This window comes from Hypomesus transpacificus, chromosome 17, assembly GCF_021917145.1.
Source record: "Hypomesus transpacificus isolate Combined female chromosome 17, fHypTra1, whole genome shotgun sequence".
Classification (NCBI taxonomy): Eukaryota; Metazoa; Chordata; class Actinopteri; order Osmeriformes; family Osmeridae; genus Hypomesus; species Hypomesus transpacificus.
In genome coordinates this window covers 15,142,511-15,170,246 of record NC_061076.1, presented here as the reverse complement: position 1 = coordinate 15,170,246, position 27,736 = coordinate 15,142,511, and the positions used below count along the sequence as shown (strand labels likewise).

The window sequence follows — 27,736 nt, the reverse complement described above, 5'->3', positions numbered from 1 at the left end:
TTTCTCTCTCCGTCTCTATTTAACTATTGTTGATTTATTTGGGAACCCTGTAATAAAGGGGGGGGGGGGGGTATCATTTGTAATTAAACTACTGGGTATGGAAGTATATACACACCTGTACCCCCCCCCCCCCCCCCTCCAAACACCCCCACACACAGATAAGGCCCTGCTCTTTACAATGTCATCAAAGCTGTATTTCAATCCACAACTATAATTGAAATGTTCGATTGAAGCCAATTACATTGGAATGAGCTCCCATGACTGTGGGAGACCTGTTTCAGGCGACCTACCCAATCTGGATTGATTTTCTCTCGCCTGTTTACTACCCCTCCTCATCTAGTCTCTTCCTGTCTGTTTCCCTCCTCTCCCTCTTCCTCCTCCTCCTCCTCTTCCACCTCCTTCAGGAGAACGGACCAGATGAAACTAGGCTTCAGTAGAGATTAAGATCTCTGATACAAGATAGGATTCACTCCCCTCTCCTTCTCTTTCTCTCTATCCGTCTCTCTCTTTTCTCACCCTTTCTCTCATCTTCCCAGCTCACCCTTCCTCCCCCCCCCTCCCCCCCCTCCCCCCTTCTCTGTAACAACTTCTTCCCCTCTTGTTTTTAGTTATGTGCATAGGGGGGGGGCTTTTATTTTGCTTTACCAGGTTATCTGTCGGTTCATTTATTGGTTATTATATTTTTTCTGTTTCCCTGATGACTTCTATGTGTGTTGTTGTCAGTCTCCACGGTAACCACTCGCGTGTCCTCACGCTGTTTCCCCGGCAACGGTAAGTTGTGTACAAATGACATAATCGCTGATCTGACCCCCTTACCCTCACCCTACACACTACAGATAGTAGATTATTTTGGCTTTTCATCAAAATTCAACTGTTTTAAATATAGAGAATTTATTATATGAATATAATATAGCATACATTAGTGTAATTTTGTAATCAACATAGCTTGTACTACTACCACGTTGCATTACAAAGTACGGTGATACGATAGGCTATCCTTCCATAGTACTGAGGTTTATCTTGGTACCGAATAGTCATTCAGGTCCTTTGGTAAGAAGATGATGTTTAGCATTGCGGGCCACGTCCACCAGACCAGAACCCGCCACCACACCACACCCACCCACACTCACAGAGCGCAGCATTGACAAGCACAGTAGCTTTAATGTCTGGTTCGCCCCCGCTCCTCTCTTCTCTAACCCCTCCAGGGAATGAGCTAACGTACCCTGCCCCCCACCCCCCCTCCACACTCCTCTGATTTGACCTCTGGCCTACTGTGTTGGTACTGGAACAGCACTAATCATGCCCGGATTAATTGACCGTTATCAGCAGCATTGATATTATTAACCCCTCGATCCAAAGACCATGGCTTGTGTCTCCAGTGCTGGCTTGGGTGGGGGTGGGGGGAGGTGGGGGGGAGCCTTTGAGACGATGGTAGGAAAAGGATTTCTTGATTTCACTTATTTTTTCCGACACACTCCCTCCTCTTCAGCCAGCGTAGGCCGAGTGGTTTTATTTCAACAAAAGGCCGTCGTCTCTTTTGAGGAATCAGACTGATATGGTAACCATCAGCCGCTTTAGACAGTCTCACACATACTCATTTCTAGGAAACTCTGCTTAATGGCAGCAAGACTTTTCAATCCTCCCTCACATTGTGGAGACTTCAGTTCCCATTCTGGCACTCTCCTGTTTACTTGACCACGGGTGTTTCAGATTAGCAGTATAATGTAGCTTGGAATTTGTGTTTTACCCAAAAATATATATATATATATATTTATATATGTGTATATTTGTATATATACTAAATATAAACTGGCTGATCTACAGGGTCTCTCTCTTTCCTCCCCCCTTGTTTTTTCTTTCTCCTTTTGGTTTGGTTTCCCTGTATGGAGCAGTGTGTGTACAGTAGTAGTAGTAGTGGTCTGTGTACTAGTCTTAGTCTGTGACACACCGCGTTGACTATGCCTGGCAACGTTGTCTCTCGTGCCCCGTTTCATTTCTCTACTTTTATTGGGTGTAAGGTTTGCTCTCCACTCACTCTCACCCTCCCTCTCTCACCCACCATCTATTTCCCTCTCCCTTCCTCTCTCTTTGTCTCTCTCCCTCTTTCTTAATCTCTCTCTCCCTCTCTCTCTTTCTCTCTCCATCCTTGGGTCTCTCTTTCTCTTCTCACATAAAACGAGATTTGTAGAAGAATGATCACTGAATCTAATTGCTGTTTTGAAATGAATGACGCACCTTGGTATCTGTCGTTGTTTTTGTTTTTGATTTTTCAGAAAAATGATTTCGTTTCTTGTTTTGGTGTTGCTTATGAAGACAATGTCTCTCTCTCTTTTCCCCTCCATCATGTTTGTGTTTCCCTGTTTTTGTATGTGGACTGGCTCTGTCCCTCTCTCCTCCACTTGCATCCCTCTCTCCTTCACCCACCCCATCCCTCTCTCTCTGTTTGATATGGGAGTGCTGCGATTGTTTCGATTGGTCTCTATGCTGCATCCGACGCTTGCTGATTGGCTGAAGTTTTGTTTTTTGGTTCTCTACCCTCACTCTCGGTCATGTGATGCGCCCATATTTGGCTGTGTGTAATTTCTGTGTCCCGAGAAATTATTCATTTTGTCCGACAATGGTTTTTGCACCCCTCTTTCTCTCCCCTCCCCTTTTGAATGTATTAATTATTATGATATTATTTTGTAGGTGTGCCAACACGTTTTTGTTTAAGGAGGGTGGGGTGGAGGGAACAGCGTTGGTCATCATTTAGTCCAGTTCTGTCAGAGAAACTGGACAGACGGGATGAGGGTTGGAATGTATAGTAACCCATCCAGGACTCTCTCCAACATCAGCCTCTGTATGATTTGCATGTCAATCTGTCAGTGAGTCAAAGTGCAATTCACTTGAACATGCCACCACAGTTACAAACACACACACACACACCCTTTAGCCAAAATAGCCCTAAACAAAGAAAAGAAATCTTGCACAATGACATCATTCTGCAATTACGTAAACCAAAATACAAAGACTGACATATATATTTATATATATATGTATGTGTGTGTATATATACACGTATTTACAGTATAAATATATATATTTAATTGGATCACTATCGTTGTCAGCAGAGCCGCCCCATTAGTCTGCGGCGTTCTAGAAACATTTTCGCTGTCGATGCGGCATCCCTGTTTTGACTCACCCACCAGTTCCTTCCCCCCCCCCCCCCCCCCCCCCCATCAACAACACAGACCCCCGCCAAATGAAAGGAGAGAGAGAGCGAGCGGTGTGAGGAGAGGGAGAAAGAGAGAGGGAGGGAGAGCAGGATTAGTCAAACCCCAAACTCAGACCAAAATGGCCGCCTTAATGTGAACTTGTCTCATAAAGGTCTCCCGGGCCACAATTAGCTCTCACATCATTAATCTGTGGCGGCTAATCTATCCCCGGCCTGACGGCGTACACACACACACACCAACCAGGCAATTAGACAGTCCTACACGAACCCCCATCACAGGAGATTAGGATGATGAGAGAGAGATTAGGAGATTGGAAGGTAGGAGTGGGAAGAAGATGATAAGCCGTTTTGGCCTTGGAGCGTCAGATGGAACGTGACAGCATGAAAACACACACACAGACACACACACCCTGCTGTGTCCCAGCTCATTTCTTTAACATCCCCTCTCTCTCTCTTGTCGTCCCCCCCCCCCCCATATTTTTCCTTCCTCTCTCCTTTCTCTGGCTTCCTTTCTCTCTCTTATCTCGGCCATTTACCTACCCTCTGAGTCTCTTCTCTTTTTCCTCTCTCTCCTGCTCCGTGTCCTCCTCTCTCTCCTGCTCCGTGTCCTCCTCTCTCTCCTGCTCTGTGTCCTCCTCTCTCTCCCTCTCTCTCCTGCTCCGTGTCCTCCTCTCTCTCCCTCTCTCTCTCCTGCTCTGTGTCCTCCTCTCTCTCCCTCTCTCTCTCCTGCTCCGTGTCCTCCTCTCTCCCTCTCTCTCTCCTGCTCCGTGTCCTCCTCTCTCTCTCCCTCTCTCTCTCTCCTTCGTGTCCTCCTCCTCTCTCTCTCCTGCTCCGTGTCCTCTCTCTCCCTCTCTCTCTCCTGCTCCTTGTCCTCCTCTCTCTCCTGCTCCGCGTCCTCTCTCTCTCTCTCCTGCTCCGTGTCCTCCTCTCTCCCTGTCTCTCTCCTGCTTCGTGTCCTCCTCTCTCTCCCTCTCTCTCTCCTGCTCCGTGTCCTCCTCTCTCCTGCTTCGTGTCCTCCTCTCTCTCCCTCTCTCTCTCCTGCTCCGTGTCCTCCTCTCTCTCCCACTCTCTCTCCTGCTCCGTGTCCTCCTCTCTCTCCCACTCTCTCTCCTGCTCCGTGTCCTCCTCTCTCTACCTCTCTCTCTCCTGCTCCGTGTCCTCCTCTCTCTCCTGCTCCGTGTCCTCCTCTCTCTCCTGCTCTGTGTCCTCCTCTCTCTCCCTCTCTCTCCTGCTCCGTGTCCTCCTCTCTCTCCCTCTCTCTCTCCTGCTCTGTGTCCTCCTCTCTCTCCCTCTCTCTCTCCTGCTCCGTGTCCTCCTCTCTCCCTCTCTCTCTCCTGCTCCGTGTCCTCCTCTCTCCCTCTCTCTCTCCTGCTCCGTGTCCTCCTCTCTCCCTCTCTCTCTCCTGCTCCGTGTCCTCCTCTCTCTCTCCCTCTCTCTCTCTCCTTCGTGTCCTCCTCCTCTCTCTCTCCTGCTCCGTGTCCTCTCTCTCCCTCTCTCTCTCCTGCTCCTTGTCCTCCTCTCTCTCCTGCTCCGCGTCCTCTCTCTCTCTCTCCTGCTCCGTGTCCTCCTCTCTCCCTGTCTCTCTCCTGCTTCGTGTCCTCCTCTCTCTCCCTCTCTCTCTCCTGCTCCGTGTCCTCCTCTCTCCTGCTTCGTGTCCTCCTCTCTCTCCCTCTCTCTCTCCTGCTCCGTGTCCTCCTCTCTCTCCCACTCTCTCTCCTGCTCCGTGTCCTCCTCTCTCTACCTCTCTCTCCTGCTCCGTGTCCTCCTCTCTCTCCCACTCTCTTCAGACACAGCAGGGCACAGCCGTCTTCCCAGAGTGAGTCATCACACTCTCTCTCTCTCCTGCTCGACAGCACACATTTTTAGTTTTTAAATTGCATGCACCCTCCCCCCCTCCCCCCCTCCCCACTCCTGTACCCCTAACAACTTTCCACCCTCTCATGAACACACACACACACACCGAGTGCTCCGTCAGCATAACCGATGTTGTCAGCGGTTACATCGTCTGCGTGGATAACAGCTTCGCGGGCCCGATCGGGTGTTGAGGGACGTCTTTGTCGAGTCGCGATTCATGCGACTGAATATGAGAAATGCCAATGTCATTCCTGTGGTTTATTAGTTGACTCCTATGGAAGTGTTTGTGAGATTGTGTGTGTGTGGTTGTGTGTGTGTGTGTGTGTGTGTGTGTGTGTGTGTGTGCGTGCGTGCATGCCTTTGAGTGCGTGCGTGTGTTTCCTCCATGAAAAAGGAGAGAATCCCACAGTGTTAAGCTCACTAGTGCCCCCCCCCCCCCCCTACACACCCACAGGTGAACAATGCTACGGCCAGGGTGATGACCAATAAGAAGATGGTCAGTCCTTATCCCAACGGAGAGGCCCTCAGCACCCTGCCATACGGTAACACACACACCACATACACACACACACACACACACACACACATACTCACACACTGCGCCACCTCAGTATTGGGTCTACCATATATTTGGAGAGAGATGAAGCCTGGTTTAAAGGCTGAACAGAACTTCTGTCTCTTGTGTGTGTGTGATACGCCTGCTGTAAAATAACACTATGTCTCTGTGTCTGTGTGTGTGCGTGTGTGTGTGCGTGTGTGTGTGTGTGTGTGTCCTAGCCGGGTGGAAGTTGAGTCCCATGATGGGGGCCATGTATGGACCAGAGATCTATGCAGGTAAAAGACCCCAGACTTCTCTCTACACCTCTCTCTCTCTACACCACTCTCTGTCTACACCTCTCTCTGTCTACACCTCTCTCTGTCTACACCTCTCTCTGTCTACACCTCTCTCTGTCTACACCACTCTCTGTCTACACCTCTCTCTGTCTACACCTCTCTCTGTCTACACCTCTCTCTGTCTACACCTCTCTCTGTCTACACCTCTCTCTGTCTACACCTCTCTCTGTCTACACCTCTCTCTCTACACCTCTCTCTGTCTACACCTCTCTCTGTCTACACCTCTCTCTGTCTACACCTCTCTCTGTCTACACCTCTCTCTGTCTACACCTCTCTCTGTCTACACCTCTCTCTGTCTACACCTCTCTCTCTACACCTCTCTCTGTCTACACCTCTCTCTGTCTACACCTCTCTCTGTCTACACCTCTCTCTGTCTACACCTCTCTCTGTCTACACCTCTCTCTGTCTACACCTCTCTCTGTCTACACCTCTCTCTCTACACCACTCTCTGTCTACACCTCTCTCTGTCTACACCTCTCTCTGTCTACACCTCTCTCTGTCTACACCACTCTCTCTCTCTACACCTCTCTCTCTACACCCCTCTCTCTCTCCATACCTCTCTCTGTCTACACCACTCTCTACACCCCTCTCTCTCTCTACACCTCTCTCTCTCTACACCTCTCTCTCTCTACACCTCTCTCTCTCTACACCTCTCTCTCTCTACACCTCTCTCTCTACATCTTTCTTTCTCTCTCTACACCTCTCTCTCTACACCTCTCTCTACACCTCTATCTCTCTCTCCTGTTCCTCCCTGGTTGTGATTGATCTAGCTTGATACATACAACAACTTCTGATTGATCTAGCTTGCCACAAAGAGACTTATCGTCTTCCTGTTTACTGGTTTGTCCCTCCCCCCTCTCCCCTCCCCCTCCCCTCCCTCCAACCCTCCACCCCCTCCCCCCCCCCCTCCCTCCTCTCCCTCCCTCCCCCCTCCCTCTCTCTCTCTCCCCTCCCTCTCCCCCTCCCTCTCTCCAGTCCCAGGGTTCCCCTACCCCTCGGCGGCGGCGGCCTCCACAGCAGCGGCGGCAGCAGCGTTCAGGGGGGCCCATCTCCGGGGGCGAGGCCGGCCCGTCTACAGCGCCGTCAGGGCAGCCGTCCCCCAGGCCGCTCTGCCCGCGTACCCCGGGTACGAGAGAGACACACACAGCCACATACACACTGACAGGCGCACGAACACACACAGCCACATACACACTGACAGGCGCACAAACACTCACTGACAGGCGCACAAACACACACAGGCACACACTTACACAGGCACACATGCACTTAGGCACACACATACACACACGTGCACACACACACACACACATGCATAAGTGTGCACACATACAGGCACACAGTTTGAATATCCAGTTACACATTTCAGCTTCTTGCATCATTTGAAATGAAATGAAACCCCATGTTGTGGCATGGTTACCAGCATCATCAAATGAAACACACCAGAACCGAGATGTGTACCACACAGTTTCTATGAACATGCAGTCGTCTCCACTGTGTGTGTGTGTGTGTGCATGCATGCTGTTGTTGCTGGGGGGCTGTGCTGATTGGTATGTGGGGGCGGCGAGTGCTGTGATGTTCAAATATGATTGGATAAGAGGCAGGAAGTGTCTCTTCCATGTCCCCACCTTCCCTGCTGTTGCCATACGACGAGAAAGTCTCTGTCCATTAACAAAAAGAATGAATTAATTGAATTATGAATCAACTAGAAAATACCCTATTGCTAGTCATTTATTCAAAATCTCTCCCTAAAAGGGAACGCTGTCAATTAATGCTCACAATGTGACTCGCTAGTAAAGCATTTCAATCAACTTTATTGATCCCTGAGGGGTGACAATGCAGTAGTAGAACTTGGGGAGACGGAATCTTTGTTGCCTCGAAAGCATGTTGCATGGGTGTGCTATAATCTCTCTTCCCCTCTCTCTCTCCTCTCTTTCTGTCTTCCTCTCCTCTTTTCTACTCTCTTCCTTTCTCTCCTCTCTCTCTCTCTTCCCCTCTCTGTTTCTCCTCCTTTTCCTCTCTCTTTCTCTCACCCTGTTCTCGTCATCACTGTCTCATTCCATCATTTGTCTTCATCTGTCCATCCATCCCCTCTCTCCTCTCTTCCTCTTTACCTCTCCTCTCTTCCTCTCTCTCTCTCTCTCTCTCTCTCTCTCTCTCTCTCTCTCTCTCTCTCTCTCTCTCTCACCCGCTGTCCGCTCTTTGATCTTTCTCCTTTCTCTCTGTCCCTCCTCCTCCCTCCCTCTCTCAGCGTGGTGTACCAGGACGGCGGCTTCTACAATGCTGCCGACTTATACGTAAGTAGACCTCCCCTCCCTCGCTCCCTCCTTCCTCTCTGCGTGATTCTGCATGTGCAAAGGGGGTTCACGCTGCGCACAGTTGCCCGGGTGTGACTTGGACCCACAGCGCAGCATGCGGACCGGCGCAAACGTAAGCTCGCAAACAAGCGCAGCCCTGACGAACTCACCTTCGCCTCGCCCTCAGGGTGGGGCCTCGTCTCTGAGGAGAGGGGGGTGCCTTATGGGTAATGTAGGCATGGTCAGGGTGGTCCAGAACACACCCCAGTGTCACTGTGTGTGTGTGGTGTGTGTATGTGTGTGTGTGGCCAGGTTGACAACCGTGTGTTTTTGTTCCCTCTATAGACTAATGTTTCAGGACTCAGTCCTTAGTTCCAGGTTGCCACAGGTAGGTAGGGTCCACCCCCCCCCCCCTCCTCAACAGTGTGCCCCCCCCCCCCCTCCCCTCCCGTCCCTCTTTTCACTGGTGACTGCTGCCACGGCAACCGTAATGTTCTGAATGATTAGAGTGGTGTCTCAGGCTTTGGAACTTGTACCCTAACTTAGCTGACGTAGCTTCTTCAGTTTGCTTCTAACTCACCCATCGATCGTCTGGGGGGGGAGTTGGGACACTTAAGGTGCGTGTGTGTGTGTGCTGGCTGTTTAGGCGTGTTCTCCTAGACCTCGAGCCTGGAGCGGTATGAGAGGGCTCTGTCATACCTCACAGCTTCACTGAGCTACAACAGTTACTGTCCTGTGGAAGGGGGGGGGGGGCTGACTGGTGCCCCCCTCAGTGCCCTCATACTGAAGCATGTCAGCTCTGCTCCACCTATGCATGCTGTCATCTCTCGCTCCCTCTACCTGTCCACCCTTCCTCCTCTCCTGTCACCCCCCCCCCCCCCCCCCCGCCCTCCCCCCCCTCAGCCCTCCCCCCCCCCCCCCCCCCCCCCTCAGCCCTCCCCCCCCCCCTCAGCCCTCCCCCCCCCTCAGCCCTCCCTCCCCCCCTCAGCCCTCCCTCCCCCCCTCAGCCCTCCCCCCCCCCCCTCAGCCCCTCCCCTCGTCCATCCGTCCTTTCAACTCTGTCCGTGAGGCGTGAAGGGGAGTGAGTGCGTGTGCGTGTTTGGAAGGATCCTGCTGTGTTGCAGTAGGGGTTCGTTCCTGATGGATTTCATTCAGTTGTGCCATGTGGGCACGCATGCTGTTCTAATGGGGGGGAGGGCATGTGTGTGTGGGTCTTTTTTTATTTTTTACTGTGTAATCTTCCTTTTCCCCCCCCCCCATCTTTTCCATTTTTACACAAGAAATGTTACATATTAAACTTTAGCTGTGCTAAAAAACATTCTCTTTCTCTCACTCTTTCTTTCTCACTCTCTCTTACCACATCCCTCCCTTTCCCCCTCTCTCTCTTGCTCTCTCTTACCCCCCTCCACACACACACACTGCTCCCTGCCTCTCTCTCTTTGTCTCTCTCTGGACTCTCTCTCTTTCTCTCTCTCTCTCTCTCTCTCTCTCTCTCTCTCTCTCCTCTCTCTCTCTCTCTCTCTCTCTCTCTCTCTCTCTCTCTCTCTCACCCTCTGTCACACTCTCTCTCTCTCTCTCTCTCTCTCTCTGTGAGTGATGCCCCAGGTCTGTCTCCAGGGTAAGTGACGTCTCCTTGTCTCTTGTCTCCCCAGGGAGCCTACCCAGCCGCCGCCGCCGCCGCCGCGGCTTATCGCTACGCACAGCCCACCACCGTAACCGGGGCAACGGCCGCCGCCGCGGCAGCCGCCGCCGCCGCCTATAGCGACAGGTGAGATCAGAGACCCTCCCTCATTGGCTCTCCACGCCAAACCACCACCACAGTCACTCAACCAGAATGCTAAGTGCTGCTCGGCTGGCGACCTAGCCAACGACCTAGCGAGGCGCGCGCGTCAGTTTAGCCCGTTCTAACCGTGTGTGTTTTGTGTCGGCGTTGTCGTCAGTTACGGACGCGTGTACACCACAGACCCTTACCACGCCCTGTCGCCTGCCGCCGCCGCCTACGGAGTGGGAGCCATGGTGAGTAGATACACACCGACGAGTCCAGGAAGTGAGCCGGTCACTATGGCAACCTTACGAGTCGTGTTAATGAGCGCTACTTCTGTGTTGTTGTTTTTTTGTTTGGTTCCATTCACGTCTGAATGCTACTGATTTGTCGGTGTGGTTTTCTCACGGCTCGCTGCCGTGTACGTGATTTTGAGGGATCTTTGATGGCTCGGCTGTTCTTAGTAATTTCTCTCCTTCCCTGTTTGCCCCCTCTCTCCTCTTCCTTACCCCCTCTCTCTCTCTCTTTCTCTCTCCCAACCCCTCTCCTTCTCCCAACCCCTCTGCACCTCTCCCCCTCTCTCCCGACCCTTCTCCCTCCCTATCTCCACCTCTCCCCCCCTCTCTTTCTTTTTCTCTCTCTCTCTCTCTCTCTCTCTCTCTCTCTCTCTCTCTCTCTCTCTCTGTCTCTCTCTCTGTCTCTCTCTCTCGCCCCTTCATCTTTTCAGGCTAGTTTATACCGGGCTGGATATAGCAGGTTTGCTCCATACTAGCGGACACCCTCCCTTCTTGGACCCTCCCACCCTCCCCTACATCCAGAACTTTTCAAACCCTTCCCTCCCTTCCCCTACATCTGCCACTCATGGTAGGTAGGAACTACAAACCCAACATTCTTTTTGAAGGAGGGAAAACAAAAAAGGTCATCCAATTAGGAATCTGAAAACAACAGCACAGCTCACCTCCCCAAAAGGGTGATTACACTGCCCAAGCCTCAGAGAACCTGGCAACCCGATCCGAAGGCCAGCCCAATGGATGCACACTAACCAGTTACACTACCGGGCTACGATGGGTCTGGGAAACAGCTGCTCTGTGTCTCCCTCTCTCTGTGTATTATACTCAGCTACGCTCGGTCTTCTAAGCAACCTGGAACACGGCTCACTGCCCAGCTTACCTCAGAGGCTAACACACACACACAAGACGACGACTGCCCAGTTCCACTGACAGCTCCTTCTATACAGCTGTGTCAAGTGTGCACAGTAGCCATGTCGGGCTGTCTCTCTCTTCTGGTACTTCATATTTGATACACTACTTCACAAACGAGACAGCTGCCATTTTGAGCTGTCGGTGATATGATGGACGGAGGGGGAAACGGACGGAAGTTACCGGAAGGTTGGATGGATTGATGGCTGGAGAGACGGAAGGATGGAGAATGAGGAGATGGGCGATTGATGTCATCCGTACGAGGCGAGCAAAGAGAAGACTGGTTGTGTTTACGGTCTGTCATTACGTCTTACAACACTAAGGTCAAAACAGCCTTTCAAACAGGTCTGAAACAAGCCACACGGTTAATACTTTGCAACCAAGCCCGACTGTACACAAGAAAACAGTAGGACAATGACAGCAGGAAATTGAAACACAACACTTGTTTTTCTGCATTACCTCAGTTTTTTTTTTTTTTTACTTTCATTGAAAAAAAGAGAAAACAAATGCTTAGAATGGTTATTGCGATACAAAAGGTGGATGCAGAGAGATTACGTCCACTAATATTGATACTATTATTATTACTATCAACCTGGTTTCCCAGGAAACGATGCGCGACTCTTATTGCTGGTCTTTAACGTTTATACCTGTTCTTATAACAGCCATTGAAGTGATGAAAACACACATGCACCTACACACTCTTCCACAACTCTACACAAACTGATGAGCCGCTACAAAACTCATGCTGCCCCATGACAACGACCGGACTGGGCCGGGTAGTCATGACAACTATTCACCACACCCCCCCCCCCCCCCCCCCCCCCCCCACCCCCCCCAAAAAAAAAAAAAACTAATATTTACAACCTCCCATAACAACATGTATCTAGATAGGAGCACTTCTCAGGGTTTGTAACATCAACCCGGATCTTTAGAATAGAAGAGACAAACACACCTCTGTATCTTTTTTTTGTCTTACGATTGATATTTACTTTGAAGATCTGTCCAACATGGCTCCCGATAGCTCTGCATAGCCTCCACAATACACACAGCTTGAACTCTCGCTGACGAGACTGTTTCCTTTCCATCTCTCCACTCAAACGCCACCAGTCGCCGGTATTTGAGTCCTTTCCTCTGCGCTTTGTCGAGGGCCTGGAAGTGAAAGACAACGTATAAAAAAGCAGTCCTACCATGTTCTATATCTCCATATACTCTGAATTATGTTAATTATTGCTATTGTTTGTCTTTTGGTTCCAAAGATTCTCTTAAAGCACATTTCGTTTTCTTTTGGTTGTTTTTTTTTGGGGGGGGGGGGGGGGAGCACAGTTGTATTACACATTATCATACTTTTTCAGATTTGTTGTTCTTGCTGTCATTTGAACTCTCTAATTTCTTTAATTGCGTGATCTGAAAAGCTGATTGTCGGTTTAACATGAACAGGAAGCAAGCACACTTGCCCTTTAAGAGGTGGTGGGGGGGGGTGGGGGGGTTGGGGTCCTGGAAGAGAACTGAGAACGACAGTCAAAGGGAACATTTAGGTGGGAAAAGAACAACAGGCTGAATCTGACACTAAAGTACGTGCATTAAAAAAAAAAAACGAAAACTGAAAAATGTACGACAAGTGTCTCATGAAAATGAGTGAACAAGGGAGCGAGACGGAGGGCAGGGAGGAGCCACATTCTGGCCCCGTTATTTTTTGTCGAATAGGAGCGAAGTGTTTTATGGAGTGATATTGCCCACCTGGAGACGGAGGACAAGCAGGTGGAGAGCAGAGATTTGCCTGACTTCACCCGACATGTTTAGTAGGACCGTGTTGGGTGTTTTACTTCAGAAGACTGAAGGCTGGGTGGTTCGAGGGCTGCCGTTAGCATCCAGTATTTACGGGGAGGAAAATCACGATGAATATGGACGCTGATACACTTTCATTTGTCCCTAAGAGTATTATGAGCCGAAGTAATCAGTATGCATGTTTGTTTGTGTAGAGGACAGGTCTTGGAGAAGGCTTTTTTATGTTAAAAGTGCATGAAACAAAATCATTTTGCTGGAGAAGGAAGAGGTTATGTGACTGAACATTGCTGCGGGGTACAAAGGGGATAATAATCACGATAATAAATAATAATGATAATAATAAGGGTCTATTTGGTAGGTTGCAACAAAGTCTTGACTTCCTAACTGCAGAGCCTGTCCGGTCCTCTATTGTCAAGGCAACCGCTGGCGATCATATCTAGCTCTAAGTTACACTTTAGTTCAGGATGTTGAACCCCAGCAGTAACCCTCTAGTTCAGGGGTGTCGAGCTCCGGTCCTCGAGGGCCGCTGTCCTGCATGTTTTAGATGTTTCCCTGATCCAGCTCACCTGATTCGAATGAATGGTCGTTATAACAACCCTTTTAATTGAATCAGGTGTGTTGGAGCAGGGAAACATCTAAAACATGCAGGACAGCGGCCCTCGAGGACCGGAGTTCGACACCCTTGCTCTAGTTGGAGGCCAGGGAATCAAAAGATGATTGCCCAATCACTGTGCGTGTCCACTGCAGCAACGCGAATCGCTTGCACATGCCTTCCCACAGTTCACCACGCGCGGGGGCGTTTCAAACAGATACATGTAGAATGTAGTTCTCTAAAGTCACTGTTGTATTTGTCATGGCCAAGTGTGCAGACTTGGGTTTACGTAGTTGCAACATCAATCAAAATACAACTTGTATACAAAATACAAAACTGTTTAATAGACATACACGTTGACATGTGTAAAAAAACGTTTTACTATATTCCTCACGCTCTGCTAATCTGTCGATAGGATAGGGCGTTCCAGTCGGGCTAGCTAGCTATTTACCACAGAACGAAGTTACGTAGCTAATGTGACTAAACTGAATTTGAAAGTACAAGTACCCACAACTTCGGCAAACCTTGCGCCATGCATCGTTTTTTTTTGTATTAACATCTCTGTACGAGTACAGCTATGTATCGTACAGGACTGGGTAAGCAGCCACACAAACGATTAGTTTCTCCTCCACCTTGAAAACTAGAAATGTTTAGCATGGTTGCTACGTTACGAGAAACAAGAAAACACTTCGATTGGCCATCGGAAGAGAAAATCGCTCCCTATTTGCATAAAGTTGAGAAAATCGCAACTCTGTCACGTCGCGTAGCTACCCACAATGCACCACGCAAGCGATTCGCTTGGCCACGTGAAAATGAATGGAAAACATGTTGTCGCTCGCATCGCGTCGCTGCAGTGGACACGCACTGTTAGAGCAGCCTAAGCTCCACCATATGATCGGTCGGACCGTCGGATTGGGCCAGACCGGGAAAATCCACCGTTGTTCCCCCACAGGCTGCGCTGTAGCACAAAATGACATCCCCATGGCAGCGCAGAGGGCATCCCCATGGCAACGCAGAGGGCCACCGTTCTTGGCCTTGTGTCCCTGCCTACAGAATGGAAGGTTTGAATCCCCCCTAAGACCTTTACCCAGGGGCAGTCTGAGAGGTGGCATCGAGGACCTGACCCTGGGACCTCCAGACCCAGGGGACCAGACCCCCAGACCCAGGGGACCAGACCCCCAGACCCAGGGGACCAGACCCCCAGCCCCAGGGGACCTGACCCTGGGACCTCCAGCCCCCCACCCCCCCCCCCAGACCCAGGGGACCAGACCCTGGGACCTCCAGCCCCCCCCCCCCCCCCCCCCCCAGCCCCAGGGGACCTGACCCTGGGACCTCCAGCCCCCCACCCCCCCCCCCCCCCCAGCCCCAGTCAACCTAGAAGGAGAGTTGTGTTTTTGTACAAGGACCTTTTTATGTGTGGGGGGAGGGGGGGGGTGGTTCTGCATGTGGATGTGATGACCTCACGAATCTCATCACACCAAACTCATGTATACTCAAGTGATAATCTTTATTTCCATGTTTTTTTGTTTGGTTTTTCCTCGATATAAAGTGATTTGTGTATTGCTCGACATTGTTTTCTTTTTTTAAAACTTTTTTTTTGTTTTGTGTTATGGCCATCCTTCTGTCTGCCTTGCGTTTGCCTGTCTTTGTTATTATTGAATGTACATAATAAACTGTTTGGTTTTTATACTTTGGTCTTTTCTTGTCTCTGCTCTGTTCCCAGCTCATTCATGCTGCATGGATGGGACTTAATGGATGCCTTTAGAGCTGTTTACGGTACCACTAGACTGAGGCCTTATACTGCAGGGGCCCAGGTTCAATTCCAGTGCGGTTAATTTCCTGCATGTCATCCCAATTTCCTCTCCCTTTTTTTCTTGTCACTCTCACTGTTTATCAAATAGATGAAGCCCAAAAGTATTTTAAAGGCTTCAAAAGAAAAACCGTTAGTGTGGTGATCCGGTATGCCCCTTAATTTTACGGAAAAGTCATGAGGCCCGAGGTCAACTGCATTTAAGAATACTCCGGAATTTCACTTTCAAAAAAGGTTTGATTTTGAGGAGGCGTAGGGAATTATAACCTCTTCAGGACCTGTCTTTGAACTCATAGAGTTGAAACAGCATTGAACCCAACTATCAGCAAGCTTTTATGTCTATATCCTTTTTTTGAAATAGTTCTCGTAATAGAAGGAGCCTTGGGCAACGTGCTTTTATGACGGTAGTTATTACTGAACAGCTCAGATAGCCAGGTATCTGTCAGATAATGAGTCATTATCATTAGGATAATTATTGACCACTTGTAGAGATATCATTTTCCGTTCAGAGCCAACCTACTTCTTACTTTAGAGAAGGAATGGCTTGCATGTGAGATAAAGGCTTCTTAAGCCTGAGGTTGACTTGATTGCGTTGCCTAGGCTACAGGCGTTCTGAAGTAGCGGCGACAGCCTCGGCATTGGTCAGGATTCATAAGCCCTTTCTGGGGGGGGGATTTCTGTTAAGTATTTTAGACTCGAATTTTGTTCGCCAAGAATGCTCCGTTAAACAGCTCCGTCTTCATGCGTCCCTAAATTCTTCGGCGGTCTACATTGTTCCTATTTTTCTCTCCAGTGACTATCAGTAATTGCCTCTAGAGTTAATGGGTTGAATGTGGCAGAATCTCATATCCCTACTAATTGCACAAATGCACAAGAGGCCAATCGGCACTTTAATGACGTGCACTTCCAAAGTAATTGGTGTGGGACTAATTGAGAAAATAGATTGACGGCGGTTTGGTGAGTGAACAGAGAAGATTGGATTTGACCTGACCGGCTCTATGTGGGACGGGAGAGATGCGTTATGTGACGACCACAGAAGAATATTTATAGAACGTCGTCGATGTGCCGAAGACGGGCAGCAGGCATACACAGTGAAAGGATGTAGTCAACACAGTGTGCTCCGTTTGGCTGTTCCCATCAGGAAAGCTGTGACTAGAGACAGCTTGAGGGAAATTCATAAGGTACTGATGCCTTATGGCATGTCAAAACAGTTTGTATTTACTTCATCCGACCCAAGGGCTCTCAACAGTGTACAGCTCAACTGTCTACTGTTGGTTTATAAGTGTAGACTACGGTGAAACATGTTGTCTTTCATCCTCTCTCGGCTCTCTCAACGTTTACTTTGGACATTACTCAGCGTCGCCACCTAGTGAGGAACATACAACATTACAACACTGTCTGACTCCCCATCAAGCTCGTTGAGTAAAACTGTGACAGACCTTTACAAAGATACATTTCAACCATTTATTTGACTTCCAACCTCCAAAATGCACATAATATTCTCTCTTCAAAATTGTATTTATAAAATGGATGCAAAAATATATTAATTCCTCATTGTACCTCTCCTCAGGACGTTTGTGACTAATGACAGTAAAATGCAATGACGCTGCCAAATCTCCCTCTACCCCCTCTCTCCCTCCCCCCCTCTCCTCTACCTCTCCCCCTCTCCTCTACCTCTTCCTCCTTCTCTCCCTCCCCCCTCTGTTCCCCCCTCCCTTCTCTCCTTCATCCACCCTTCACACATGCCACTTCCTATCCCAACAGTTTGGCACCTTCAGAGTGGCAGCTTCTCACCCTTAACAGCCCTCGGAGGTTTGTGTTCCCTCGCTCGCTCTCTGTCTGTCTCTCTGTCTTTCTCTGCCTCTCTCTGTCTCTCTGTCTCTCTTTCTGTCTGTCTGTGTATATCTGCCTCTCTGTCTGTGTCTCTCTAACTGTTTCTCTCTGTCTCTCTCTCTGTCTCTCTGTCTGTCTGTGTCTCGCTGTCTCCCTCTCTCTGTCGGTGTCTCTCTGTCTGTCTCTGTCTGTGTTTCTCTGTCTCTCTTTCTGTCTCTCTGTCTCTCTCTGCCTCTCGCTGTCTCTCTCTCTCTGACTCTCTCTTACTTTCACTCTCTTTGACACTACCCCCCCCCCCCCTTCTTTTCTCTCACAGCAGTATGCTGCACGCAAACCCCCCTGTCACAATCACTCACATCCACTAAGTGCTTCCCTGTCCAGACCTTGTCTGAGCAACGACGCCCCCTCTTAATCAATCTAGCCCTGTCAGTGTTGTCGTCTCACTGCTAAAATCCCATACAGGAAAAAACAAGTTGCAAAACAGCTTCTTATATTTACATTTTTACAAAACGATTTATCTGCAGCTGGGCTTCAAAATGTCCTTTTTTTGTTGGTAGCTACGTGATGCGTGAGGTTGGCTTGAACTGTGAGTGGGTGTGTGTTTGTTTGTGTGCGTGTATCTGAAGTGTCTGAGCTGACATGGGAATCAGTGTGATGTTAATCAGAAAGGGCGTGTCCATAGTACTCGTCGTAGGGCTCGCTGGTGATCGTGGTCTGTGGGCGAGGGATGGTGTAATCTTTGTCCGGGTCAATCTCCTGAAACACACACACACAATATTAAGCACATTACACACATTAAGCACATGAGGCATACCAGAAACACACGCACACACACACAATACATACACACGCACATATGTGAAGCACATACTATTTCCCACATCACAAATGGGATTATTTGATAAACGTTTTTGTTCATATATTATTTTGAGTATATTATATATGATGTCATTTCATTTTTGAACCTAATCATTGCCTTTCATAATAAGGTGTCCAGTTAAATACACTTTTTGTACAGTTGCAGACTGCTATGATCTATCCAAATCATAGTCTGTGCAGATCACATACTGTAATCTTGTCACCCACCTCATTTTCAGTAACAACAGACACATTCCAAGTTTGGACCAGAGACCTGAGATATCAGGGTCAAACGGCTGAGCGGTTAGGGAATCGGGCTACCAAATAGGATGTTGCCGGTTCGATTCCCAGCCGTGCAAATGACGTTGTGACCCTGGGTAAGGCACTTTACCGTATTTGCTTCGGGGGAATGTCCCTGTACTTACTGTAAATCACTCTGGATAAGACGACTAAATGTAAATGATAAACCCAGCATCTAATCCCAAGGATGTCCGTCATACTCACTGTCATGGAGAAGCCGGACTCGTACGGAGACTTCAGCACCGGCTCCTGTCTCCTCCCTGCTGGAAGGAAGCACAAGGCTTTACCGTCCTGCTCCTCCTTAACACACAGCAGGCCTGTGAAAACCTGACAGGGTCATCATTCTCATCTCATATGTGGCGTCGACATCTTTGCTGTGACAATATGTGGCAATAGGAGCCGAGGTTCGGACGGAGTGCTGATCTTGACGCGCTACATCAGGGGGTTTTTCTCCTTCGGGGGTTCATGCCAGATCAAAGGAATGAGACCCTGTCAATCTGATCTCCGTGTTTTTTGTTCATGTGACCTTGAATCTCATAGCCGTTCCCTGTCTTCTCTCTTCCTCTCGTGTTCACACAGTTTATCTCTCTCTCTCACATCTCTCTTTCTATGTCTCTCTCTCCTCTCTCGCTCGCTCGCTCTCTTGCTCTCTTTATTTCTCACACACACTCTTGTCTCACTCTCTCTCTCTCTGTGTGTTTGTGTCTCTCTCTCTCTGTTCTTTCTCTCACGCAAACCCCATTCCCCGCGTCTCTCACCTTTCCGGTCGGCACCATCATTCTCAAAGCTGCCGTTGTCCCTCCCCTCCTTCCGGACCGTCGGGCCGGGAAACTCCACCGTCGGGCTGGCCCACCCGCTGAAGTCCGGGGTGGCCTCCCTGGAGTGCCCAGCCCCCCTGCACAGGCAGGCTATCTGGGCCAGCCCGTGACCCAGCAGCAGGACCCAGCCGTTGGCCACCAGGGCGACACTCAAGACCGGGTCATCCCACCTTGGCCTGAGGGCCGTGAGAGCCAGGGATCAGACAATGTGCTACAGTACAGTGTGGATTCATTCCTCTGTCCAAAGTTTGTGTCCTAGTTTGTGGGTGGGGGGGTGGGGGAGGTAACCCCCTCCAATATTCAAACAACAACGATATTATTCATTTAATGTGAATATTATATGTCGAAATGCCACTTAAAAAAGTGACTGGTTAGTTTTAAACACTAGCTAACGAACTGGACCAATCAACAGCAACGACGCAAGCATCCCTACCTGCGGCCCATCTCGGGGTTGCCGCGGGTGAGCAGCGCCACCCACACCACCCAGATGGCGACGGAGAGCACCAGGGTGAGGCAGAGCATGGTGGCCTGGATCTGGCCCCTCTTCTGGCCTCCGCCCGTGTAGCTGTAGCTGTACGTCAGGCAGGAGCGACACAGGTTCCTCAGCGACGCCACCAGGGCGGCGGCGAGGAGACAGAACACGTAGACGAGCAGCATCACAAACTCCCCCTGGCTGTACTCGCACGGCCGCCCGTCCCTCACCAGCACGATGATCAGCCACTCGGTCGCCACGATCACCTGGACCAGGAACAGGCACAGGGCCAGGCAGGGCTCGCCCCTCCCCCTCGCCAGGCCGAAGCCCAGCGACGCCAGGCCCCTCGCCAGTAGGCAGGAGAACGCCAGGGCGAACGCCACCCCGAACAGGAAGAGGCGCGTGGGGCAGGTCTGCGGGGTGAGGCGGATGACGAAGGCGAAGGTGAGGGCGAAGAGGGCGGCGGTGGACAGGAGGAACAGCGCCATGGACGCCACGGCGCCCCCGATGCCCCGGAGGCGTCGCCGGGACGACACGCACACCCACAGGGTCCAAAACAGCAGGCCAATCAGGAGGCAGGAGCTCACCACGAAGCCTAGCGTGGCCAGACTCTCCACAACGATGCCCCATGCCGCCCGCCTGTCACACAGGTACCAGTACATCGGCTCCAGCCCTGCTCCACACCCCAGTGGCTCCTGGGAAGTGGAGTTTGAGGACGTGTTGGTCTGGGGATAGGAGGTGCTAGTAGTAGGAGGAGCCGTACTGGTTGAGTTTGTTGTGTCAGTGTTATTAAGGGTGGTGTTGGATGCCAGTACGGTCTGACTAGAAGGGGGGAGGCAGAGGAAGAGGAGGAAGAGCAGGCCGAGGTTGGGGTGTGTCTGGAACTGCGAGCCCATCCTGGCGATAATCCACATGTCCTCTGGTACTTCCTGGTCGGTCCTTTCTCTCGCCCGTCCTGATTGGGCAGTTGATTCCTCTCTGTCTCGGAAGGTCTTGTCAGTCTCGGCTATGTGGTGTTCACCTGAGGACGGCAAAGAGACAGCCTCGATACAATGGAACAACAAACTGCAGGAGCGTGTGGCGCGTGCATGCAAACAAGTGTGCACATGTGATTGAGAGGCAGAGGACAGAGTGAGGCAAACAGAGAAAAAACGACTCTGAGGAGAGAGCCAAGAGAGAGAGAGAGAGAGAGAGAGAGAGCAGACATGCCAGGACAAAGGGAAAGATTTGTGTGTTAGGCAATAAACACAATTATCAGGAGGGACAGAATCAAGACAGTTTGAAACACTGTCTCTGTCTGCTAGAGAGAGAGAGAGAGAGAGAGAGAGAGAGAGAGAGAGAGAGAGAGAGAGAGAGAGAGAGAGAGAGAGAGAGAGAGAGAGAGAGAGAGAGAGAGAGAGAGAGAGAGAGAGAGAGAGAGAAAGAAGAAGGGGTGCATGATCACGGCTCTGTGTGCCAGAGTAGGAAAGAAACAGGAATTGACTCTGACAGAAAGAAACAAATGAAAGCAGGGAGAGGGAGAGGAAGGGAGGAGGAGGAGAGAGAGAGCCCTGTGAGATCAACTTTAACGATAGCAAATTGTCACTTCCTCCAGAATATAACAGTGGCCTTGTTTTAGAGGCAGAGATTCAGAGATGACATTTAATATGCTTATCACTGGGTAAATACACCCCATCACGTCCCATTTCTTTAACCCCTCAATGTTTGAACTTTAGCCTGGAGATTAGACACACAAAAAGTCACCAAAACACTCCTTCGTCTCACACGCATCCACAGTACTATCTTGTTGATGATGCTTGTGTGAAGGTGACCAGATTTTAAAGTACATTACGAAACACGATGGATGTTGAACAACACGTACTCAAACATTTGGACATCAAGTTTTTCAGGCTTACTGATATCACGGATATCATGAGAACTTAGTAAAAGTTGAAATACCAGTTTAAATATTTCAATTTCATGCTTGTCTGGCGATAATGCAAATGTACTAAACATTATTGTAAATAATGTCCAACAAATTCCTCAAAACAATTCTCGTTCAGGACCAACCTTGGACTCACCTGCTTTCTGAAGCTATAAGTGGATCCAACTCTATGATGCCAGGTCCTCTCTCCTCTCTCCTAACTTGGGATGTTTGACTTTGGAAAACTTTAGACATACGCTTTAAGACGATGCATCAACACCCAGTCATATCTGTGCATGACTCCAAGTTCAAGGATGTGACCCGATCTCGTCAGCCTGGTTCAGTGGAAAGGAGGGAGATGAGGAAGGAGAGAAAAAGAGAGAGGGAGTGCGAGAGAAAGAACAAATGAGTTTGAAAAGGAAATATTGTTTTCACTTCAGATTTACATTAACAGGTAAGTCCTCCCCTTCCTTCCTGCTCTCTCTCTCCTTTCTCTCTCTCTCTCTCTCTCTCTCTCTCTCTCTCTCTCTCTCTCTCTCTCTCTCTCTCTCTCTTTCTCTCTTTCTCTCTCCTTTTTCTCTACCTTTCTCTTTCTCTCTTTCCATCCCTACCTTCCAAACAGCAGCTTAGAGGGGCGGTTCAAACATCTACAGGCAACAGAACAGGTACTGACACACACACACACACACACACACACACACACACAGTTCTCAAAACACACACACACACACACACAGTTCTCAAAACACACACACACACACACACACACACACACACACACTCTCCCCACATGGGAGAGTCATGAAAATGACTGTTCCTGTGATGCACCAAAGGTTTCTATTATTGGGTGTTTCTATTCATGTTGAATTGACAATGTTAAACAAGCAACAACCAGTGAGTTAAGTTGTAAGTGTGTATTTTGAAGTTTAGGAAACCTCATTGGAGTGCCTGTCACGTGCCCAGGTCTTTATCAATGTTTATCAGGTCATCAAAACAAGATGTTGCTAGGCTACAGAGCGAAAGGGTGAGGAGGAAGGGAGAGGGGGGAGGTAAAAGCGTTGATGACTCAGCTTTGCTCCCTGTTGGGGCAGGAACCTAGGGTGTTCCACAGGAAGCAAACGTAGATAGCTGATTAACACACACTTTGATTTCATGATCGGTTCCGTTATTGATTCCGTTTCGAAAGACGACAAAAAATCTTCAACACAATAGAAGACGTACCTGGAGTGAGGATTTGCTGGCAAACTCGTCCAATCTTGCAGGCCGGAGGGCTTCCCAACTGTCCCACAAGCCTCAGCACGCGCACCGTACTCACGCTACACGCACTCACACGCTACACGCACGCACACGACTCTGAAGAGCGTGGTTGAGGCGTGTGGAGAATTGCGTCAGTCACAGAGAATGTCTTTGCCCCAGTCCCAGCTGAGGGCCCATACTCAAGTCCGTACAGGCCAGGCTTGACAGGGTGTGTTTGGGCTGGGAAGGGGGGGGCGGGCAGAAAGGAGAGAGTCGGCGTTGTAACCTGCGATCAAACGAGGACAGGTTTGGATGACGTGCTCGTCCAGGGTGATGTGCACCCCCGGGACAGGCGAGGGGCCGTGGGACCCAAAGGAAAGTCGGTGTACAGGATCAAACATAGAACATGCTCTGAAGTTCACACAGAGATTTACCTTAGATCAAAGGGCAGGTGTGTGTGAGTGTGGTGTGCTGTTGTGTGGCTGAACTATTCCCATGATGTCATAGTCTTCTTACCAAATCATGCAGGTCTGGTTTGTCATTGTGCGGGAGTTTGTGTTGTGTAACGGTGGCTGTTGTTAGGCGGAGAACAGTCTGAAATGGTGTTGAGTCACGGTTGTTTGAGACAAAAACCATAGAAACCCATTTCAAAATGTTTTTGAATTGTGAAAGAAAAATGTTCATCTGCCCCTTTGTCTGAATGCAGAATGCAAATGTCCACGTGCCCGCGTCATCAACCCTGGTGATCATACCTGAATTTAAATGACACAACATTTTGAGGAATTTTTTTATGAAAATAAAAGCAAGGACACCTCAGTTTACTGAAAATAGAAACTTTTATTGCGTCTATCAGAGACATACACGCTCCACGTACGTCCTCAGTGATGTGAGTGTGCCTGTGTGTGCGACACATCGTGTATGCCTCTCCGGTCAACAGTGTGGTCTAGGTGTGGGTGGGGCGAGCGAGCTAGGTGAGACCAGGGCGAGGAGAGAGAGGGGGGGGATTGTGGGATAGGAGAGGGCACACCTCCACCAGAATGAGCTAAAGCAGTTTGTAGCTTCGGTCATCTCAACATATCACACACCCTCTTTGCTGGTGATGTCCATTCAGAGTCCTGGGTGGCCGACGGGGGCGCACCATTGGTCAATGGTGAGGTAAATAACACAAAAAAATAAGAAAAGAAAAACAGTAAAAGGGAACCGACGGGGGGGAAAGGTGTAAAAAAGGAGTGTGAAGGAGGAGGAAGACAGAAAATGGAGGAGAAAAGCAAGAACAACGCAATCAAACCGGTCATATTTACAATACCATGGACCACAGCAAGCGAGGACAAGCTAGCGTTTTTGCCCAAGTCGGTCACGGGGCGAGGAAGGGAGGGCAAGAGAAGGAGGAAGGGAGGGAAGATAAGAGAGGGGGCCCTGAGGTAGGCTATTGTAGAGAGGGTCAGAAGAAGTGAACAAAAGGAGGGGCTTGGTCTCCACGATTCCAAGTATAGTCATATACACTGTAAACAGTAGTATTATTATATAATAATAAAACAATAGCAGTCTTTAAGTGTGGCGTCCGCCCACCATGGGGTCTAGTCCCCTCGGGCGGCCCGGCGCAGCCCAGCATGACCCCGCCCACGACGGACGGCCACGCGGTGATGAGACGACAGGAGCGTGGGGGGGGGGGGGGGGGGGGGGGGGGGGGGGGGCGGTGATCCTCCCAGATGGCGCTCAGTCAAAGCCGGAGTACGAGGAGGGGGATGAGAGCGGAGACGTCAAGTCAGGGAGAGAAAGAGGAAAGGGTTGAAGGGAGGCAGGAAGGAGGGATGGAGGGAAGGCAGGAGGCTTAGATGATGCCGTATTTGGCCAGGTCGCCGAGCTCCATGTCTCCGAAGGCCTCCCAGGGGCAGACCACGGTGATGTCCGTGCCGAGACCCTCCATGCCGGGGATGTCGTCACCGAACCTGGGGGACAGCTGGAGCATCAGTGTCTGACGGCAGCTCGATCTCCTTCATTCACACGACTTGTTTTCCATTTATACAACAACGACGCAAAGTCGATGGTTGGAGTGGTGATAGTTATGTATAAGACCAATACTCTCGTGATGAACGGGTGTGTGTTTCTGTGGTGCAATGTGACAACTGAATGTTTTTGGGTGTGTGTGTGTGTGCTTTGAGAGAGACAGGTGTGTACGTGTGGGTGTAGGTGTGTGTGTGTGTGTGTGTGCTTTGAGAGAGACAAGTGTGTGTGTGTAGGTGTGTGTGTAAGTGTGTGTGTGTGCTGGGATGAAGACAAAGTCTCACCCTTTCTGTCCAGGCTTGGGGGCCTTGCTCTTGAAGGTACGGGTCTGCCTCTGCTTGAACTTGGGGGGCCCCTTCTTGGGCGTGGTGGGGCCAGTGGTGGCACTGCCTGCTGCCAGGGCACTTCCTGCTGGGGGGGCGGCGCTCATCTCTGCTGGATTAAGCTGCGGGGAGAGAGCGAGAGAAGGCGAGAACGAGAGAGAGAGGCAGTCGTTAGAGGAGCAACTGGACTGTGGTTGCGTTCCAGTGGGGTCTATCCAGACCCTGGTCTGTTCCACTCTTTGTCTTTGATCTGAACTCTTTCAGCTTTGTCATCTTAGGGTAGTTTTGTTTTCCTCCTCTGCCTCTCTCTCTCCCTCCATTCCCTCCCTCTCTCTCTGCTGCCCTCTGGCTGTTAATCTTTGTACCCTGGCTTCCTCTGGACACAAGGAGGGTAATCTGTAATAAAAAAGATTAGGTAGATTAGGCGAAACCTTCGGATTATCACTAATCCCCTTTAACACCCAGTTTAATTAATTGCCCTTCTTAAGGAGTAGAGGTGTCCTTTTGTGTTCTACTGCTTTTCTGTGATGAACTATAAAAGGGAACCTCAATTTGAAGAAGCCACATTTTTCTAAAAATATATATTTATAAACTGCTTTCTGTTCATAATGTGGAAATTGCATTTGTGTTATTGCTGTTGTTTTTTTAAATTCATGATTCATTATTCATTTGGCCTTTCATTTGAAAAGATAATGATTTACAAATCGCCACACGATTCAGGATTCCAGCAATAACTTCTTAAGATTCCAGTGATATGAACAGCCACACGCTGATCATGCATTTGTTTCCAGAAGGTCGGAGGTAATTGGTTCTTGGCGTGGCCAGTAAGAGTTCACACCCTGAGCGGTTTGCTCGCTAAAGAAGATTGATCAGAGAGGATGTCAGTCAGGGTATTGGGGACGGCATGAGTGGCCGATGGTATCAGCGCTTCAGACTGGTTGTGGGGCTAAGCAACAGTTAGCCTCTGTCCCTGTTCCCCCTAATCACCTTAGGCAGTATCCTAGCTAATCCTCCTCCCCCACACACCCCCCCACCCCCCCTTCACCCAACCCTCTGACACTGCTAAGCCTGTTGGAGGAATAAGCTGGATGACGGACAGTTTCGTGGGCCTGTGCCCTCTGAAGTCACGTAGGCTATTCTTGTGTTCGATCCCTAGATCTGCAAGTCAAGGGGATGGGTTGAAAATGGCTGCCTGATGGGATCTGACAGACGTCAGAGTGCTCGGAGGTCAGTGAATCAGTGAGGCTGCTTAGAGCGTCGCTGAAGAGGACGTGCCTGCCAAGGTCTTAACCATCTGGGTGGTCTGATCCTGAGCCAATCCTTATTGGCTGAGAGCCTGTGTGTTTTGATGTTTTGAACATCTTGACCTCATCTGTTGTTGGCATGATAGATGTACGTTAGCGCTATGGGATTTCTGCATTCACTCAAATTTGCCATCGTGTTTGTTATTTCGTAGGTAGTTAACCCCCCGTCCTTGAGGATAACCTTTTATGATGGCAGACAAGTTCTCTAGAAGCTTCTAGAGCGAAAGGCCAATGAGGAGATGACAAACGCTGGAAACCAAAACCCTACAATCTCCATTCATACTCAGATCACAAGATGACAGTTTGTAATGCACTGAATTATGACACCAAGACACAGCCGCTTCTACGTGGACTACATATTCCGAAAAACGCTAGAGTCCTCCACACAATCGATCCATTGTATCGCTATCTTGACTCTCATCAAAATAGGTCAACCCCAAGCTCCATTAGAACCAACCTCTAGCTCGGCGAGGTGGCTACAACAAAAAAAAGAAAAAACAGAAATAGGCCACCAGTACTAAGATAAGGTTTGTTCTTCATTTGCATTTCCAATCTTTCACATAAGATTTAGATATCTGTCATTCACATCTTTACTTCCTCTAACCCACCACTTCCCTTCACTGCCATACAGGGCTACCACAACACACACTCTTGTGTGCGGTGGCCGTAGAAACACAACACACATTTCTGCAGTAGTATCATTCGCCAGTAACTGTATAAGAGGTAAGCACTGACAAGGCAGGTACACTGTCTATGTTTCAGTGGCTTGTTGTACAGGCGTCTGTGTTTGTGAGGTGGGTGAAGATGTGGTCTCACCTGAGAGGGTCACAGAGGATCTGGATAGCTTCTGTCTCTCCTAAAAGCCAGTCCGTTGAGTTTAGTAAGTGAGCAGAATAGGGATGAACGGCCCAGACTTGATTTATATACCTCTCTCCTAATCCCCCCGTTTTCTCTTTCCTAATCACATGCTCGTTCCAGAAAGGTCCGCCAGGCCCTTAGGCCCCTCCCCCTCATCCTTCTCACCCCTCCATCTCTCCCCCCTCCCTCCACCCTCATTCTCTTACTCCTATTCTTCTGATTGTCCTCTTCCTCCCTCCCTCCCTCCTTCCCTCCCTTGCACATTGTCCTTACTGTACCACTCCCTTCTCCCTCCCTCCCATGGGGAAAGGGGTGAGTTTGACCCAGTAGCAGAGAGTGCTTTTTAATGGTCTCATCCTATTAAGCTTTGGCACACCTGCATTTAGCCCTGTTTAGCACAGTAGGCATGGCGGGCGGACT

The 27,736-nt window shown here is 49.7% G+C and overlaps 3 protein-coding genes across 10 annotated transcripts in view; 1 reads left to right on the top strand and 2 right to left on the bottom strand.

Annotated features, from left to right (window-relative positions):
- Positions 1-12,830, top strand: part of LOC124479288 (RNA binding protein fox-1 homolog 2-like) — a 36,691-nt gene extending 23,861 nt beyond the window's left edge. For 4 of the 5 annotated variants that reach the window (XM_047037976.1, XM_047037974.1, XM_047037977.1 and 1 more), the window contains 7 exons: positions 5,523-5,610; positions 5,846-5,902; positions 6,938-7,088; positions 8,214-8,259; positions 9,912-10,027; positions 10,200-10,275; positions 10,749-12,830. In XM_047037976.1, the coding sequence (XP_046893932.1) occupies positions 5,523-5,610; positions 5,846-5,902; positions 6,938-7,088; positions 8,214-8,259; positions 9,912-10,027; positions 10,200-10,275; positions 10,749-10,793 (579 nt within the window). In that variant the 3' untranslated portion in view covers positions 10,794-12,830. Of the gene's footprint in view, positions 1-5,522; positions 5,611-5,845; positions 5,903-6,937; positions 7,089-8,213; positions 8,260-8,604; positions 8,648-9,911; positions 10,028-10,199; positions 10,276-10,748 lie in introns of all 5 variants that reach the window. The other variant, XM_047037975.1, reaches the window with a different exon arrangement.
- A 4,676-nt stretch (positions 12,831-17,506) lies between these two features.
- LOC124479293 (G-protein coupled receptor family C group 5 member D) lies at positions 17,507-22,916 on the bottom strand. 3 transcript variants are annotated; one of them, XM_047037984.1, is made up of 6 exons: positions 22,813-22,916; positions 21,749-21,926; positions 19,650-20,709; positions 19,157-19,392; positions 18,603-18,661; positions 17,507-17,996 (listed from the first exon to the last, which is right to left on the bottom strand). In XM_047037984.1, the coding sequence occupies exons 3-6, from the start codon at positions 20,600-20,602 to the stop codon at positions 17,898-17,900; spliced, it is 1,347 nt and encodes a 448-aa protein (XP_046893940.1). In that variant the 5' UTR covers positions 20,603-20,709; positions 21,749-21,926; positions 22,813-22,916; the 3' UTR covers positions 17,507-17,897. The 3 variants fall into 3 exon arrangements, with proteins under 3 accessions (XP_046893940.1, XP_046893941.1, XP_046893939.1); XM_047037985.1 differs by lacking the exon at positions 22,813-22,916 and having other exon boundaries at positions 18,603-18,658; positions 21,749-22,113; XM_047037983.1 differs by lacking the exon at positions 22,813-22,916 and having other exon boundaries at positions 21,749-22,112.
- Positions 22,917-24,532: 1,616 nt separating this feature from the next.
- On the bottom strand, positions 24,533-27,471 carry LOC124479364 (retinal cone rhodopsin-sensitive cGMP 3',5'-cyclic phosphodiesterase subunit gamma-like). Of its 2 annotated transcripts, XM_047038099.1 has the most exons (4): positions 27,275-27,471; positions 25,157-25,276; positions 25,116-25,120; positions 24,533-24,776 (listed from the first exon to the last, which is right to left on the bottom strand). In XM_047038099.1, the coding sequence occupies exons 2-4, from the start codon at positions 25,259-25,261 to the stop codon at positions 24,659-24,661; spliced, it is 228 nt and encodes a 75-aa protein (XP_046894055.1). In that variant the 5' UTR covers positions 25,262-25,276; positions 27,275-27,471; the 3' UTR covers positions 24,533-24,658. The 2 variants fall into 2 exon arrangements, with proteins under 2 accessions (XP_046894055.1, XP_046894054.1); XM_047038098.1 differs by having other exon boundaries at positions 25,116-25,276; positions 27,275-27,466.
- Positions 27,472-27,736: the final 265 nt, after the last annotated feature.